We start from the raw sequence: 19,957 nt of genomic DNA on the forward strand, positions 1-19,957 counted from the left end.
ATTACGCGTGCTACCGTCGACAGGGCGCGCCGTTCTCTCTGCGATAAGAGAAACGAGATGACACCGCTTTTTGTTAATCGTTATTTATAGCCTTTTTTTTTCATTTTTCGAATCCTTTAAACGGACCGAACCGACTTTTGTCTCGAGTCAAATCGCCCGTAAAATAGCCGGCTTGCATCAATTAAATATAAATACAACATTCATAACTTTGTTTATTGCATAAGGGATATTATAAATGAAATATTAAATGTTAATATTTATATAACAATAGCGGTTAATAACGAAAATAAAATTTGCCAAAGTTTTTAAAAATAGGTTGATTGGTTACAGGAATAAAAGATTTAAAGGCAAATGAACAAAACATTCAACACGTTTAACTCATTTGTTGTCAATTAACTACACAGTGCACCCTATCCAAAAATCAATAGTTTCAAAAATAATAAATAGCTATTCTACAAGCTGTATAGTCAAAAGCTATTATTATGACTTGACACATTTCAAGAGAAGGTATTAATTAATTGTTGTAATATTTCAGAGTGATCACTTTACAAGGAATGGTTAAGTAGGTGTAAAAACTTTAGTCTTTTGCTAAAAAGTAGGCAATACTTTTGAATCATAGCTTTTTGAAAAAAAAATTTAATCCTCGTTTGTTTATTAGTTATGGGTTGTGTCCGGAGATATGTCACTTCCGTAATTCACGTCTTAAGAATTATAATATTCACAAAATAAATTATTATTTACTTCTAATCACAAAATTTAGAAATTTGTATAACAACTTTTGTATATTGATGTATTAAAAAAACAATAACAAGATCAAACAGCCCGTGTACAGGTGAAAATGTGTAAATAAATATTCCATGTAAAGATATTAACACGGTTTTCGCACGCAGCGTGATGATTTAGTGTTAACTTTGATTTTGTACATGTAAATTGGCGGCCAACAAAGGCGAGCTAAGTATGAAATGACACGACACGACTCGCCACGCGGCTTACTTTTATTTAGGGCAGTCTCAAATCGGATCGAATCAACATACGAAATAAGTGAATGCATTTTAAAACATCTTTATTTTAAAAAGTTGAGTTTAAAATTTATAATTAGAATATCGATCGTTATTTAAATTGCGATACAGAAAATACCTAATTTATAAATAACGAATTCATCGTTGCGGAACTAATACCAGCAATGCTATACTGCTAAAAGTAATGCGTATCCATATACGGCAATCAGCGTGTACTGAGTGAGGGAAATAGCGCTGTTATAAGCAGCTATAACTGTCAATTAAATCAGTACGTAGTTTTTCTGCTATTGCTATTGAAGCACATGAACTTATTCATTGTGACGGTATAAACAACGCTGTCGTTATTTGAAATATTATCGTTGTTCAACAAAGTCTGTTATGTACATATGTAATCTAGACTACTGCTATTCGAATTTGCTATGCTATTTTTTAAAACCAGTGACTATGGGGTCATTCGTAGACTGAAATTTCATTTTTCAAACCTTTTCCCCTTCGTTGTAACACCACGTTACAGTACCTGCAAGCCGTCTTCGTAAAATGAGCAGTGGTTGAGTATTAGACCGGTTCATATCACTACTCACGGACTAACTACACTGACTTTCATTTAACATTAAAAAATAATAGGCGATTTATAAATGCGTGTAAACGTTTACTTCCAAAAATATTATTATTAGTTTATATCCTAACTAATCCTGAAAATATAAAACATAAAACTGAAACAATAATAGATACAAAAATTTAAATCGATTATCACATATTTATACCTAATATAAAAATATACAATGAATAATTACTTTATTGTACAGATATCCAAAGTTTTCTCAAATAACCTAAGATCTTTATAATGTATTATAAACGAACCCAATTTGTATTACGAAAAAATATCAAAGAATGTTAACTTTACTTTTTGCATACATATGTAGAAGTATATTAAATAAATTAAAAAAGTGCTAATTATATTTATTAATTACTACGACGGTCGTCGGTGGCAGAATTCGTTTATCTTTATCGTCGATCTTGGCATTTCATTATAGGCGGGGTACCGCGCACCCCTCGAGATGTGACCATCGGCAGAGACTAATATGTCATTGGAAAAGTATTGTCTCTTAAATAATTCGAAACCTGCAATTCCGTTACGATCGTAACAAAAAAAATATTTACATTCTATGTGAAGTTTCCGCAAACATGAGTCTGGACGACCCACTTTAGGACTTATTAAAAACAAAACTGTATTTCATGTCAGAAAAAAAGTAATGCATAATTATAAATTTACATTATTGTAACGTATAGCTTTCGATAACATCGATACATGCTTATTAACTGTTTCTTTTATTTTTCTGCCTATTTTAGGTTGTCTTTTTAGTTGTTTTAGCTCATGAACGCCTACTGCAAGGCATATGCCTCCCCCAAAGATATCAATGGGGAATGTACCATAAGGGCCAAACTTGGCAGTCGAATTGGCAAACACTGTGTGATATCGTGGTACGCGTCAGATACTGTTGCCTTTCCTCTAAAGTGAGCAGTAGCAATCATATATAATTAATGAACAATCTGGAATAGAACCCGTGACTTTCGATTGCAAGTCTCAGTCTTCTACCATTGGGTTACCACTGATCAAGTTTTATGTAAGTGAAAGAATTTTAATTTTGCTAAGTCTCCTTTTTGACAACGAGCGGAAGTCACTTGTTTTAGGAATTTTCAATACGGTACCCGACATTAGATATGGCACACACAAAAGTGCGACAAAGATCGACTGAATTCGACTTGCGAATTGTCTTTATCGCACAGGACATTGATAATTCGGTAATTGCCATATATAAAAATTGGAAATCTATCTCTTTGTTTACGACGTTCAAAATCAATTGCCTGGTATTATGTAGCGGTAAGAAATATATTTTTAATATAAACTTTTAATAAAAAAAAAAACAATCTACAACAATTAAGGAAGCGTGTGTAAGAATTTAGTACCGTTTTAGTACCGCCTTCATCCAATGTTTGTGATAAGAAAAATATAATACTACATTTACATAATAAATACTACATATATATTATAATGTATATTAGTTTGTTTATAATTATATGGGCGCATAAAATGTGTTAATAGGCACTCCGAAAACCAGCTGGTGTCGAACCCACATTGTCATATGCAGACGCAATAGACACGTGTATTTTTGCACTTTATTCTAGTCTCCCTGTACTATTGTACTCGGCAACGGAACAGACAGCCCGCACTGTACGAGCTAGTTCACAGTGAACTATATACCGAAACGACCCATTGTCGAACCACTTTAAGTCTTCCGTTATTTTAAATCGGACCGAGTATTTATTGTAATAAGGTTTCAAATAGATCGCCAGGACAGGTGGAAGAAAGGTAATGGAATCAAAATGTTATTAGCTAATTATTAAGTAATGCAATCACTCATGCGTCGGTATGCTCGCAAGCCGAATGAAACGCGCCACAATTCCCTTGTCTACCGACCTTATAAAGCAACGTACACACTAGTAATTCGCTCTAAGCGACACGAAAACTAACACAGTAGGGATGTGACCACAGGTATGGAATCAACTATCGATTACTGATATACACGAAAGAAATTAAATCCAAATATTATATCGTAGGAGGACATTTTGTTTTAGTTATTCATCCAAAGTTTCTAACAATTTATAGAAACTTTCAAACTAGTGTAAAAATCAATGTTTTTTTATCAGTTCACTTAGTTAACGGAATAAATATATATACGACGAATATATATGGCGACCACAAGCTGATTGACCCGAGGTTGGTAAGCCCTCCTTTAGGTTGATTAACGACGTAGTTAAGGCCATCTGACCTGTCATCATGGACATCTATGAGGGAGGCTCATGCTGTCCAAAGGTATATCCGCTGACATGATCATGATGAAGTAAAATTTTGCAAATACATCTATTAACTTAACCTACCCTACCCTTTTATCATGTTTCATTATTTAGTTTATTTTTTGGACATATTTGAACTAGGCAATAGAATATATTTAATAAAAACAATGGAATAATGGTCACATCACTATGCTGAGGCGAGCTATAGTGATGCAGTGTCGGCTGATTCGCGTGAAAGGCGAGCTGCGTCGATGACTGGCGCCCAGCTCCACTATCTCTTTAACCAGAGTTTAATCACTGAATATCACATGCTGATCTATTGCAACAATCCGCGTTAAGACATTAAATGAATGATTTAAATAAAATAATAATATAAAAATTAATATATTATATATTATAACAAAAAAAACTGTTGTAAGAGGTCGTGTTGAGTGTAATTAAAACATTTCCATATGCATATAATTACGTTTATTCGCGCGAAAAAACATGTCATCTGAAAGGTTAATATACAGCAGGTGTTATGTTTAATGGACCTTAATTAGACATTGATTTACTAATTGTAAAATATAAAATAATATAAATTCTTCTTTAACATCTTTTTGTACAATACTATCAAATCATTTATATAGTCGTTGTAATTAATGTCACGGATCGTTGTGCATCTTTTCGTAATTAACGGGTTAATTAAGAGTACCGTGGCACCGGGCGGCACTCGGCCGAAGCCACAAGAATGCGTCAACGTGTGAGCAGATGCCTCTCCCCACCCCTTAGCGAATGCCTCCTTGATCCCCCCTTTCTGTCGCAACGACACTTTTAAAACGAATTTTTCACGATGACCCACCATTAAATGTCTTATATTAGACGTTTGAAAAACTAGATATCGTACATGAGATCGACCATAAATTTGTACTCTACAATTTCGTATTATTACACCTTTCAATAGGCTCTTGTTGATTGTTGCAATGACGTCATAATATAAAAAGGTGATCAATTATAGTTCAAAAATCTTTAAAGGTATATATTACATAACATAACGATAAATAACATAGTAAGAAAAAACGTTTCGAAATTCGAATTTTTAGACGTCCATACACTATTGGTATTGGATATAGGTGAAAAATCATTTTGCTGAACAATGAGTTAAATAAATACTCCTTTAAATTCACTACGTTTATAACGAATCCCTCTGTATATAATTTGATTTATTATAATTTTAAATAATCTTGTCTTGTCCAATAATTTACATCGACAGAAACATTTTTTGTATCTAAACGAATAACGTGTTTTAAGATAGAGTATTAGATAAATGTCAGGTGATATAGATTGATAGGAAACATAAATTTGTTAAACTACAAATGAAATTTATGTCTAGTTTTATATTAATATGTTTGAATTCACTCAAAGGTCTTACGTTACGGCTGTGGGGTACATAGTCTCCTATTAAACTGGACATATATTTAAAATACATCAAGACTAAAAAAGTATGTGGTAGCGCAACCGTATTTTTAAATCGTGTAGTTGTTGAAAATTCATTGTTGTAGAGCATTGGGTATTGGTGAGCATAAACAATGATGCACCGACGGCGCAGAGAGAGGATATCTGAAGACGTGAAACAATTAATTAGATATAAAATGTCTCTTTGAAACTGTGCTGTGATCACTAAAAGTATAATAGTGTTGTCACAGTCATTACGTTTTTTTAAAAAAAAAAAACAATACTGACGTAAATTTCTTCGACATATTTTCTTTCTTTGTTTAATGAGAGAACATCACTAATCAAGCTTTTACTTCGTTTACAAGTTGATTAAAGATATTGTAAGGTATTAATGAAAAATTAAATACAGTTTAAATATTCATCGATATGTACAAAAGAAAGTGAAACAACATTAAAATTAAAAACATTTCACTCAACAGCCGGAGTTAACTTATTGCCTTTTTTGTAATTCCTGCTTTAAAACGATTAAATCGTAAAGCTTCTTTTTTATTAACTTAAATACACATTTCGTAAAACATTAATATAAAATATATTTACCCATTTACAATATGTAATTCGCGATTAATACTTAAAAGGGATTCTGTATTTTATAAATGTATTAAGGCAAAAATAATCGTAAACAAAGATATAACATAACCAGCGGTGAACGCATTACAGCTGACATAATGATGATGATGACTTACAAAATAACATAATAATTTTTATTTCGGAACTGTGTTCATAATCAGTCGGAAAACATAAAAATGTTAGCTTTTGTATGGGTCTTCCAAAAGATCGCCACCGTTATTGGGAACTGGGTGCTCTAATATTTCTGGTACAGATTTCTAAAGCAACATTGGTTAGGTAGGCCGAGAAGTCTGGTCGAGAGGCATATTGGGAGTCACAAGCCTGCACACGATTGACACTTCACCAGCACAGTAAACCCAAATTTTAAGAAGCTACGTCTCTATATAATGATAATATTATAAAAGATAATTCATCTTTGATTCGTTATCACTATTCATACTGTTTTGTTTTAAATTTAATATATTGATCACGTTATTATAAGTAAAAATAAATAATTGTTTCTAGATTAATATTCCTGCGGAGTGTGTTTTGTAGTTGTAAAATAAGAGTACCTAGTAAAATTATAGGTATCGAGATAGACCGTCTAAAGGCAATAAACACATATAATGTTACACATGATTTTTATTTCAACAGAAATGTTCGTATGTTTACTTATCATTAGAATAATATCACAAAAATAATAACGAAATCATAATTTCTAAAAAAAAAAAAACGATTATTTTACTCTGTTTCTTTATTACTGTTTTAACCATAGGACATCCATTTCCAATAGGATCGATAGGAAGGGGCCTGCATCCAGCGTCTTTCGACGACCTTAACTTGGTTGTTTTTACCTCGGGGGTTTTCACTGCTAAACTGTGGCTCACCCACTGCTAGTTTAGCCTGCAATCCGCTGGGCTATATTGGTTTACGATCGTTCATCTAGTCTATTTATTTCTGATTCGATCTTATAAAGAAATCCCAGGCATTGCCCTCTTAATGACTCGTTGAGCGAAATGTTTACTACTCAGAGTACACCGATTTTAATTACAAAAAAAGAGGTTTTAAATTTTAAAAAATCCGATGAAATAAATAATTTTAATAGAGTGCGCGACTAGATGTGTGGGCCACTATTTATAGCAGCCGTCAAATGTGATACGAAACGTCGCCAATGGCTAGAATTCCGATAGTAAATAATGAACGATCAATCATACGGTAATTTAACAAACACTTGTTTGTTGAAATATCGCTGCCAATTTACGAGCATTGGAATTATTTGTAGAGTTAACAAGGGCGCTTTGAGGTGTTGACGGAGCCACTGTTTGATATATGTGATTGACAATCGAGGTTTATCTCGTATATAACGGTTGACGACGACCAGTAGCAAAAGAGCCGTGAGCGCACCGAGTTGCCTTCTTATTAAGTGTCGTTATATGTTTGACATGAGACCACCGAGCCTTGACCTCCCGTCGCGGAGTAAGATAAAGCTGAGTGCATCTCACAGGGGACTGGGAATCGCGTGTCAGAGGTCATGTTATTTTGGTAAGCAATTGATGTGAGTTTTAGTCAGTAAGTTGGTATTGGATTACTCACCGTCGACGTAGTGCGGTTTGCGCAGGGAAAGTCAGTATTTTGCCACGTAAGGTATCCTTATAAACCTGCGCATTGCTTTGTTCATGTTCTTTGTTTAACGACACTTGAGTACAGTGACATTAATAATTTAAATAATTAACAAAATTTTTTTTCTTTATTCAATCTCTCTAAATTTTTGCTGTATATAATACAAATGCAAGACGTTGCTTCTATACAAGTCTCATATTACTTTTTGATTTCTCTATAAGATCCTTTCAGAAATAAGTAGTTCCGTAGACAAACATAGCCTACCAGATTCGCAGGTTCGAGTGGTAGTGAGTAAGCCATTTAGCGCCCAAAATAGATGGCAAGTGGAGTCTATAGGTTTTTCAAGTGAAGAAAACGTACCAGCGAACGCAGTGTAGAAGTACTGTTCGTAATATAAACAGACAACTTTGTTAAAGTCGTTGAAAGTTGTTAGACGTCGGCCGCGTCCTCCCGATCCTACTGGAAATATAACATATATTAGATAGCCTGTACCGAACATTAGAGTATGTTTTGATATCGAAGGAAATCTAAATAAGCTTTTAATAGGCATATTTTAATTTTTAATTAGTTACCTGTGACTTCTACGGGCACTAAAAAGAAATACGTGGTTTGTAATAAAATTTTATGTGGCAATCTGAAGCTGTCACCGTTAGATGTACACTATACATGGCGGCCTCGTCTACCTACACTGTGAGGCCTTCGTTATTTGTGATATAATAACCATTATACTAAGTGATTTTTTACCTAAAATCGTAACATCCGGAAAATGGATGCTTAAATATGTTATCTTATCAGAACAGGTGACGAAAACGACTTGACGTTGCTTGAATATTTAATCGGGCTATTTGACCAGCCGACCGACTGCGATCTAGCTTCCGTTAATCGATATACGAAGTTGGAAATAGCTAATTAGATTCGTATACGTTTTATCATTCCAAAGTGCTATGTTAGTCGTAAATTTTGCTACCGAATAATCTAATTTTATGTGACGAAGTTCGAATTGAATTGCAAATTAGGAGAGATTGCTTAACTGTCCACATCTACACGGATTTATTTCGGGTTGACGGACCTCGGGGAAGGCGACAAGTGTCTACATTGGAAACTTGGCACTTACGTTATTTTTGCTATAGATCAGTTTACTATTACTAAAAACACAAAAAAAAACTTAATAATTCAGATTTTTTTTTAATTTATAATCTTTAGAATAGCGGAATTAATGTTTATGAGCATTATACAATAAAAATAAATAGTGAATATTGTATCTAACAACATACATAAATTACCCATATACTTAATAATATATAATACAAGTAGCTTGAAGATAATGACGATAAATCTTCCGCGAATAGGTCGTGAACCTTATGTATAAACAAAAAACGTCATGCTGATTCTCTGTTTTCACGGGAGATCGTTCGAATAATATATATATATATATATATATATATATATATATATATATATATATATATATATATATATATATATATATATATATATATATATTTATACATACATATAGGTTTAATCTGCAGTGTTCCGGAAGCCTGTATATAATTTGAGAGTGATGATCATTTATTACTCATTATCTCTACGCAAATACAGGACTTATGGCGCTAATAATAAAGATGGTAGTCGTGAGTGGTTAATAGTTTTGGCATACGTTACTGTGGACATCGCAAAAGCGCATCTCGCGTCGTCGCCAGGAGGCCACTTCACGGAATAGCAATACGGGGACATAAAGTGTTTTGTAAAATCTGGATTTTGTATGCGCAAGGGCGCGCCGCTCGGCACGACATCCATCAGCTTGTCGGCAGAGCGGTCTGCGAGTCCATCACGTAAGGTCGATAAATCACTCGTCTAATGAGCCTTAAACTGCGTTCACACTGCCGACCGGACCGAGCATTTGGTTTAATTGTCACCGCATGAGAACCGGGGATAGAGTTCGTTTCCATGGGCACTTTCAACATCCCTTTACCTCGGTGTTACTGCCGATCCGGTATATATAACAAACCTTTATTTTATTCCTATACTAACTGCCTTAATAGACTTCCCACTGTTTATCCAATAGAAAAATATATATATGTATTTCGAAGTGATTTATTACTGAGGTAAAGCCTTAATTCTTCTTGTAAACAATGTTTATTACAAAAACCTGTTTTTCTGCACTATAAGACTTTAGAATGATAATAGTATGTTTAACCAAAGATAATCCTAATACGCCTATATTTATTTATTGAAGCCAAATTTACGAGCTAAAGACAGATGATTAATTGACTTTATGGTTCGTAGGGAACAAGAAAAGTTTATTATGCATATCGTACAGTATACTCGCAATTTTATAATTTATTCTCCGTATAAGAACTTTTCACAAGCGATAACGAAAATTTGAAAAATTAGTCGAGCACCTCTCAAGTTTAGCGTTTAACAACACATTTGGTGATTCATTCTAATTTATACCAAAGGAAGCAATCACGTAACATTATGTTAAAAGAGATCAACCGTTCAACTCTTGTTATCCTTGGGTTTCTTAAATATTCGTTCAAGTAAAATTAACTAATCATAGTTTTAAAAGATTATACATTTTATGTTAACGAATATAATTCGACTCAGTCTTTTGTATAGTATTACGTAATACGTAATATTATTTTCAAAAAGAGTCAAGTTCCACTATAGAACAGAACTGTAGAAGAAAGATTGGTGTGGTGGCTAGGGAGTCTTTTAAAAAAATAACAATGTCACTGTCATGTTAGTGTCGACATAAAAATCCTCGTGAGAATTAAATATTGTACCTTTAACTACGAATAAATTTTATGCAAAATAACAGGAAAAAACACATAGGACGTGAGAAAATTACCTTTTGTTCATGGTAAACAAGAAATAAAATAACTTAATACGTATTAGAGTAAATATGTTATTTTTTTCTAACAAAACAATGTGTTTGGTTAAAACAAATGTGTATATAGCTAATCAAAGTTTTGACAACTTGACGAAAAAAGGTTACGGAAAACTTAATTTTCTGTTAATCGTCCGTTAATCGGTGATCAATTTATAATCAAAATAAATGTTGTGTTATCAATTCTAGTTCCCCATTACGTTCAACAACGAATAACAAGATATAAATAAATCTTAATTTATTATGGATTGGCCTTTCGGAAACAAGGAAACAACAAATTAAATTCTCTTAGTAACTTTGTCTAAATTCAAATACTGTATTTCTAGTGTGTTTATAGGTCTATATTTTAGTTTACTTTACGCTTAAAATGAAGTTATTATTTTACATCATCATAGTAGCTGATTGACCACTGCAGTGCTAAGCAAAGATATCCGCGATGATCGATCTTGCGCAGACTGCATCCAACGTCTTTCCATGACCCTAATTGTATCTTCTTCTCACTTAGTGGGGGCCATCACCCACGTCACCGATGACATACCCCCTTCAAATGGCTACGCAATATACATCTTTCTTAGAAGCCAATAATTACAATTAGTGTAAACAAACACCATGTTTTCTTAACCTCGAAAATTGTTTTACCGGTTATGAATATCAACTTAAACGGAGTTTTATTTTATTATTTGTATATTTACTGTTACCGTATATACGCATTTGTAGTACCTACGATCTTCATTCTTTAAGGGAGGAAGAAACGGACATCGAGCGATGATTTTATATATTTTTCCACTTGTACCTGTCTCATTTCTTCATTATAGAGTTGATCTAGAAAGAAGAGAAAATAAAAGACAGGTCGGCTCAAGTGATTTTCAGGTTTATTAGGAAAAATTGTTGTAGACATATTTTCTATGAATAAAAGTGTTACGGGATGGCTTGTTTATACGTATTTGACTTTAGTTCATAAATAATTAAATCCTATTTACATAATTATCACACACATGCACTTGCTCAGGCGGGTACGACCAGCGATGCGATGTAATTCTATTATTTTTTTTACTTTTGTGTTAAAACACTCGTAATGCTTTCGTTAAGGATAATTTTATATTAAAATTAAATATGAACCCTGACGAAAACATCGCGAATGCTTTGTTTGCTTTAACGTGTTAGAATTTAAGAGTCAGGTACAGATAATGGAGCGTGGACTTCGTAATTCCAGACAAATGTTCCCACAAATGAAGTTTCGCGTGTCCGGATTGGACGCAAAAGCGAAATACATCCTACTGCTGGACATCGTCGCAGCTGACGACTACAGATATAAGTTCCACAACAGGTAGAGCACTCATCTGTTGCGCAAAGCGAGCCTAACCCTCAAAGTTCATAGGAGCGAGAATTTGGAGACACCAGATTGTCGCTCGGTAGCCCGGCACCGCGCCGCCGCGTCGATTGGAGACGCTCCCACGGATTCCGACCGGGCCCGTTACTTTCATTTAGCTTGTGATGCCGCCCACACGTCCCACTAATCCCCGATACTCTTTCCGATTGTTTTAATTGCACTGACGATTTGTCCGATACACGCTCAATTTAAGGGCAACGACATCGTACCGCTCGCCGGCCGGGATCCGGCGATTAAGGATTCAACACGCATCCAACGGGTAATATCATTAAAATATCTTTGTCTCAAACACCGCAGCGGTAACGTAAAAAGCGGCCCCCGACAGTCGAGGTGAGAAATGCCAACGCGATTCTCCGCATTTAAGTAAATTAAACGAAATCGATGGACGCTGATTTAGTTGTAGAAAAAACTGCGGCTATCCGCGATCGATCGCTTCGGATCGCGAACGTATCGATTCGAGATGACGAGACACGATACGTTCGACTGCTGGTCCGTGTAATGTCGGGACGGAGACGATGCAAGTTTAGCAACGGCGCGATGCAGCCGATAAACTCCGATTTAATATCCGTTAATTAATCCGGGCCGAGCATTCCGAGCCGCGGTGAGATTTGTCCGTGAGTCAGCGGCCGCGGCCCTCAAAGGCGCCGGCCACTAGCGCCGTTAACATGGTAATTAATTATTACAAATCATTCGTACATAAATTATTTTGGCAATTACGGTCGGGGATTAGTAAATTCGCTTCGGTTGATATTTCGGTTTCGATCTCGTCCGGGCCGAATTCGTTGCATGTCGTTGCATAGGCTCACGTGCGCCGGTCGCGATGTGTCACGGGAACTCCACAATGGGAGCGCTCGCTGCCGTTTTTAGTAGTCGGTGACGGAAGCGACATCTTTTTGTTTCGTGCCAATACTTTGTAACACCTCGTCAGACGCTCTGAGTCTTTGAAAACAACTTTTCCAAAACTCAAGCCGAATTGTTCTTGTTTAGTTTTTCTGTACCAAAAAGTATACGAATAGTAAGATACTGGTTAACATGGTTAAGAGACGAACAAATTAGATCGAGATCACAAGCTAAGCGTTAGTTCTCGGAAGGAAGAAGTAAATGAAAGTGAAACTGGTCTGACAATCGACGCTAGGCCGCGCTGTCGCCGAGCCCCAACCCATATTTTCTCTCCTGTTGCTTACAGACGTATGTTTCCTGCCTACAAAGTTCGCGTTTCTGGTCTTGATAAAAAAGCAAAATACATTTTGCTAATGGACATCGTAGCTGCCGACGATTGCAGATACAAATTCCACAACAGGTATAAACAAATGACTGCAAGGGTTAAATTAAAATAAGAGATCCGTAGTGGAGACAAGCTCTGTTCGCGTCCGTAGTACTTATTTTAATTTAAATCGTCACATTAAAAAACAAATTGAGGCAAGAAGCATGCGTGTACTCATGTGAAGGCGATTGGGATCTGCGTGCTTTAATTGTGTAGTCGATTCGTGAACTTGGCTCGGGAACATTCATCCATTCCGAAAGTTCTGTTTACCGCGTTGGATTATATTTCAAAATTACCATGCCGTCGGTTCAGTGTACTTGTTCGATTTTGAATCTTATCTCTTCGTATTAGCGTCGTAAGACTGTTTTTGTCACGCATTTAAACATTTGCTGTACCAATTATGTTCCGCTCAACGCAGATCTCTTTTCATTCACATCATTCTTGTTATGCATTGTTAATCTCAGTAATATTATGTTGGATTGCTTTTTCATCGCCATTGCATGATTTTTCGTCAGCAGTTATAGCAGTTATAGCGCTTATTAAATAGCTGTCGGCGCTTAATTGTAGCCATGCATGCGGCTTCGAGCACTCGCGCTGTGTCGGGACGTTTCCATTCGGTAATTAAATAAATATGTTCACGCCTTAACGTCGGCATAAACATTATTATTTACGTCGTCATAACTTCACTTATTTATGCACGCACCTGTCGCGCTCCATGTTTTTTTAATTATAATCTCTCTTGATTAATAATTAATTTCGATAACTAACGACTGGCCTATCGTAGATACAGTTAGATAAGAATTCGAGTTTAACACTGGGACGTTTGCGGCACGGAAAGTTCGCCAACGAGCCGCGTGTCCGTATCGTCTTATAATTATTACAAACAGCTGACTCGATAGCAGACGAGGTGAGAAATATTTTATACGCAAATGTAGCCAATCGGATCTCTTATCTCTCGCGCACTGCCGTAACAGAGGCGAGCGTCCGCGTCGTTTCAAATAATTAACGAAGATTCCAATCAAGTTTTAGACGCATAAAAGAATAGCGCGACAGGCTATTATTAGCATTCATTGTTAATACTGTTATTTCTGCTATAAAATAGACTTAAATGCTAAATTAAATTTTAAACTCTTCAATTTGTCTAAAAAGATTTATAATAAACTGTATATATATTTTAACGATGTTTTTTTGTTTATGAACCATTAACTGAAGCGTCATCTTTTACATTGTTACCTGTACTGGAAAACTCCGCCCTTTTTCGTTACAACTTTCTGAAATATAAACGACATATATTATAATAAATTTTTGACAAATTAAAAAATAACGATTTAGAGTTTTTTTTTTCTAGTAATTACTTAATAGCATTTACTAGTAAGGACAGCAATATCAGCTGCTCTTACATGCCCGCAGAGATACGTCAACCTAGTCTGTAACCACCTTTAACATGTTCCCAAATTTAAATTGCATTTGGATGGCTTATCTTTTTACTTTTGCCCGCTTACATATGCTTACTAACAATAACGGTTACTGTGTAATGAATTTAATAATTTCCGGTTTTATTTTATTTCATTTATTCATTTAAATCTGGAAGAAAACTTTAAATATTTTGAATTTATAGTCCTCTATTATTTCTGCTAAAATATAGCTTAAATGTTAAATAGCTTGAATATAATAACATTATCATTATAGTGTATTCGTGTTACTAAAATAGTGAGTAATAGTAAATATTTTCACTCAGCTCACCGATAGATGATTAATTTAAAGATAAGTTCGTAATATTTGAAGAGCTTTCTTCAACAGTTCAATGTGGACACGGCTTTCTAATTCATTGAGTTCTAACTGAAAGCTACAGGCATTTTCTCTTGAGGTACGTAAGTGATTACAACGAAGAGAGACTTAGTTGAGCTAGTTAATGTGAATACGGTTTTCTATTTATCGATTTCAAATTGCCCTCTTGTCTTGATGTACATAGATGATTACTACGAAAACTTTATTTCAACTGGTTGACATGTACACCTTTTATAATTTACTTTGTCGAGCGTAAACTGAGTGACTGGATCACTATATTTTTAACATGAATACACTGCAGTACAATTTATTTATAGATGTAAAATCTGTGCAAATGTCTAAGCGCATCTTCTGTTTCCGGAGTCGATGGATGGTGGCCGGTAAAGCGGATCCCGAGATGCCGAAGAGGATGTACATCCACCCGGACTCCCCGTCAACGGGCGAGCAATGGATGCAGAAGGTTGTTTCCTTCCACAAACTCAAGCTCACCAACAACATCAGCGACAAACACGGATTCGTGAGTACCTGTTTTTTTATAATGTATATTCATAGGATATTTACGCGGTAAATGCAAATATATTTCGTGCTGCATAAGTCAGTAAAATCGTCGTTGAAATGATTACTTCTTTATTCTGTGACATCTTCTCCAACAGTTTCTTATATTATTTAGCATTTTTAAAAGATTAACAGCCGGTGCTCAATGTTCTGGTATAATTTTAAGTTCAAAAGTCAAGTATAACATATGTATTAATTTTATTTTAATCGGCATAGTCATAGTTATATCTTATAGTTTTATCCGGTGATAAGAAGCAACAAAGGCTACGTTGATAAGACGCAACATTTATAGGTCTATGTATATTCTCCTCTTGAATATATCTACGTATTATATTTAGAAGAAAACAATGAGCTTAACTATACATTATGTATATTCGAATGGTATTTTAACATGCATGTGATGAAAAAGGAATGCGACAAGATGTTAAATATCCAAAGAGTTGAAGATCATTTCGTGGTCCGTCTCTCGAAACCTACACTTGTTTAATTTAAGCAGCAACACATAAGTTTGTTGTGTTTTATATAACTTTATTCATATTATTATCAACTTAGGATCATTTAAAATGATTACTAGTGTACTTCCTGAGAAAAAAGACATTTATAGAAACTGGAATTAGGTTATGCTCCTATATAATCGTTGTCGCCGTTTCAGTCCATTCAAGCCCACTGCAAAGAACAGGCTTCCTTCAAAGATATCTATGGAATGATATATCATAATCGCTACGATCGGTAGGTGGGTTTGGGATCGCAGTGTTATATTATGGTACGCAGAGGACGCCGCTGTCTGGAAACTTGTTGTTGAGCAGTGGCAATACCATAAAATGCACAAAGTGTGAATTATGTAAGATTTCATCCCGGGAATCGATCACGTGACTTAGGAACGCAAGCCCCAGTCCTTTTCCACTAGGCTATCAACTTTCTTGTATCCTATATAATGACATCCTTCATCTTAAAGCTACAAGGGTACCGGGTAACTCGCACATATTCTTTATACAATAGTAGAGCAATTCATTATCTAGTCTTCATTATTACTTAAAAATCTTTCATACAATAAAAGGATTATACAAACTTTGTGTATATCGGACACAATTGGTCACAATGTTAGTTGTTCCAGTATAACACTAACTATCGTCATACTTTCTCAAGGAGCTTCATTGTATTTTTATATTACTCAAAGACAAATAAAGAAAAAATCTTTACATGCCTTTAACAGTTCCTGCAAGTTGGTGGCCGTGTCTAAAATCGAATCTAAGGTTTTAGTCGCGAAGCCGTCGTTTGGATGAAAGCTCCACGGAGTACACAAGGGGCATCGAGAGACGATGACTTTAATTCAGTCTATTGTATTTGCTATACCTAAGATTATTGCTATTTTTGGGTTTATGTAAGTACAGACTTGTTACACGAATAGGAAGCAAATAAACACTGCCAGGGCCGTAGCGCGCGACCGAAATGATCACGACAATGTCAGCCATAATAAAATATGCTAATTTATCATTAATCACAACATTAAAATTCATCGATTCCAAAAACAATTACGATTTTTGATATTAACACTCGATAATAATTTACGACTTTAAGCACAGTAGCAGAAGGTTGTAAGTAAGACAAGATCTGTGTCGAAGTAGCAGCCGCGGCGCTCGAAGTTTTTGTGCCGGAGCAAAAAGTTTATAATGCGGGTGATATTGTAATTAAAAAGCGGTCCGCGGGTTCGAACCCCCACCGGCGAGCAGCGGGGGCACATTGTCGCCGCCACGGCTATTACGGTTATTTACTTTGGGTAACCGTCGCACCGTTTAGGAGCTCTATAGATTATCTTTTCACCGGTTCAATTAAAAGAGGATATGCACTTTTGACAAAAGTTATTTTTTTGATCAAGTTTTTTAAGATTTTTTTTTCGTAAACATTACGTAGTACGAGTATCTGTATCAAGCATTAAGCATTAATATTACTAAACTAATTTTTTTTAATTGTACTAAAGTATCAACTTCTGGCATTGGCCATTGGCAAACCAAGACGCTCAATCCACGGAGGTAGCATTAGGAGATAACGGATATAGTCCAGCGGATCGGCCAGTTGCAAAAACAGATGACCGCTGAAGCCTTAAGATTCTGGAGTGGCAACCACGGACTGCCAAGCTAAGTTTCGGGCCTCCACCAAGAAGGTGGATAGACAACCTTGTTAAAGTTCGAAAATACTGGATGAAGATCAGCTGCCAACCGATCGCACGTCGCTATTTTTGTTGTATTTGTTGTAGAAACAATTATGACAAGACATAGTTAACTATGTTTTGTCATAATTATTTCTATACGAGGCTTTTATTATATTTTCTCTTCCTATAGTTTACGTGAATATTTCTCTTCTGTGCTACAAAAACTGAATCGATATAATTAAAAATACAAATGGTACATGGTGTCGCGCCAATGGCTATCAGACCGGGCGATAGGATGGCACGTTTTAATAGCCCAGAACTTTTAATTACTGTAATTATAAAAATGGAACGTATTAGTGCCCTAAACAGTTACTTGGCGACAGTACAGACGCATTGGCATCCACCTAGCCATACCATACCTCCACTTCCAATTATTTTTTTCCATTGGACAGGTTTTGAGTAACGTTTTTTTATGCCACAGTTGAATTACGAAGGTTATAAAAAAAGAAAAAAATATAACACATGTTTTCAATTAACAAAATTTTTCCGCAGAATTTTTAAAAACTTGTTTATAAAGTTAATGCTGTTAAAATGTGACATGTTGACAATGTAAGGCAGATAGGACTTTTAATTATTTATATATCTTTCAGATATTTTTAATCAAAAGAAATTAATTGTTGATAGAAATATTGTTCACAAGGCACATTGACGATGTCCCGTCTAGACTGAAAAAAGATATAAACAAATTTCAAATTAAAAAATCATTCAAAATCACAGTCTTAAAATTTGGTCTCGTTTTTTTTGTTGTAAATTATCACAGAAGGATAGACAATGACTGACTGAATACGAAAAATTCTTTGTTAAAATTAGAAGTAAACAGTTTGGACTAAAAGCTTAAAACCGTTTCCGAAATAATTATTGATGCTCGTGAACTTGTGTGAGAAAAATACAGTATTAATCCAATCAAAGTTGTTGTGTCCAAAAGTCGAGATCTTCACTTTCTCCCGGCCGGCGGTGTTCCCTTTTAATCTAATTTTAATGGCTAATGATAAGAATTATTACGACAAGAACACGAGACCACAGTGTTGCGAGTGTAAAAAAGAATTAATTCCAGTTTCAATATCAAAAAACGCTACCGAAAACGAAAGCCGGCTCTTCAAGGTAACACAATACACTTGAGTGCATTTACACGACCGCGATCCAATCATAGATAAGACGATTGTTTTTTTTTTTTAATTCCGGCGATGAGCGGTTGTTATTTTTTTTTTCGAGTTTTTGTTGTCGTTTTTTCCCCGTGTCAGGTCTTTTGTCTTTGACGAGGGACTCGGGTAATTGAAATAACGACGGTCTCAGTGTGGTATGCGTAGAATTTTTGTGAACAGCTGACTCGGTGCGACGCGACGCGTATTTTATATTTCGAACGCTTCCAGTGTTATTAAAATCATCAGTTTCCTTTTACTCTTCTCCTTTTAAATTCGCTAGACCTATGGTTAATATATTTGAGTTACACTTAAATTTTTTAAATAATGTTTGATTATAAAAATGTTACAAAATTATTTTTTTTACTCGAGCATTTACATTACGTTTTTTTACCAATTGTTAAAGAAAAATTAGGCTTTATTTTAAAAAAAGAATCTGTTATTCGCTTTGCCTGACATTACTTATTCAATTTTGTTGATTACAATATATTTCCAAAATTAATACAATTTCAAACAATCGTCTTATATTCGATTAACAACATAACAACGTTTTGAAACATCTCACAAATAAAAAGTTAGAAAAATTTCCTTTTTTCGTCTACTCTCAATAATTTTATACAAATAAATTACGATTTTTTCTATAAACAAATGATTACTGTAGTTATTTTTGCACAATAATTAAAACAAATTATAATATCAACTTATATTAAATTTCTATATAGCGTTCTAGTATACCTATACGAGGCGCATTGTCCGATGTAGAAACAGGTAAACAGATAGGAACCGAGATAACCGGCTGTTTATTGGTTTTGTATTTTTTTGCCCCGCGCCATTCTGACCGACACGACATGCCGAATTTCGAATGACCGACGATATTTCATATAAGATATTATCAACGCTTGTTAACATCGATTAGTTTGTTGTTTCGCTTATAGGAGTACAGCGCTATTGTTTCAATGCAACCATTTGTAATAGAGTCCGTTTTAGATTAGCTTCTTTGTCTTTTAGTTTTTTTTTTAAATATTGTTAGCACATGCTGTCTGGCCTCTCAAAAGTATTGGTCGAAGAAGTTTTATTAGGCACAATCTTTACAACCATCTTTCTCCAGAAGGCAAAGGGTCTATAAAAGATCCCTTTTCGAACCGATGCGTATGAAAATCATTCTATAGTCACAAACATTGTTA

General features: G+C 34.9%; 1 protein-coding gene across 6 annotated transcripts in view; it reads left to right on the forward strand.

Moving 5' to 3' along the window:
* Nucleotides 1-19,957, forward strand: part of LOC137924038 (optomotor-blind protein-like) — a 135,826-nt gene that overhangs the window by 38,517 nt on the left and 77,352 nt on the right. For 5 of the 6 annotated variants that reach the window (XM_068767340.1, XM_068767343.1, XM_068767342.1 and 2 more), the window contains exons 2-3: nucleotides 11,642-11,755; nucleotides 15,234-15,387. In XM_068767340.1, coding sequence (XP_068623441.1) covers nucleotides 11,642-11,755; nucleotides 15,234-15,387 — 268 coding nt within the window. Of the gene's footprint in view, nucleotides 1-11,641; nucleotides 11,756-13,004; nucleotides 13,119-15,233; nucleotides 15,388-19,957 lie in introns of all 6 variants that reach the window. The other variant, XM_068767341.1, reaches the window with a different exon arrangement.

Source organism: Battus philenor, unplaced genomic scaffold (assembly GCF_028537555.1).
Source record: "Battus philenor isolate CCGP_79_NKW_IND1 unplaced genomic scaffold, ilBatPhil1.0.hap1 SCAF_23, whole genome shotgun sequence".
NCBI lineage: Eukaryota > Metazoa > Arthropoda > Insecta > Lepidoptera > Papilionidae > Battus > Battus philenor.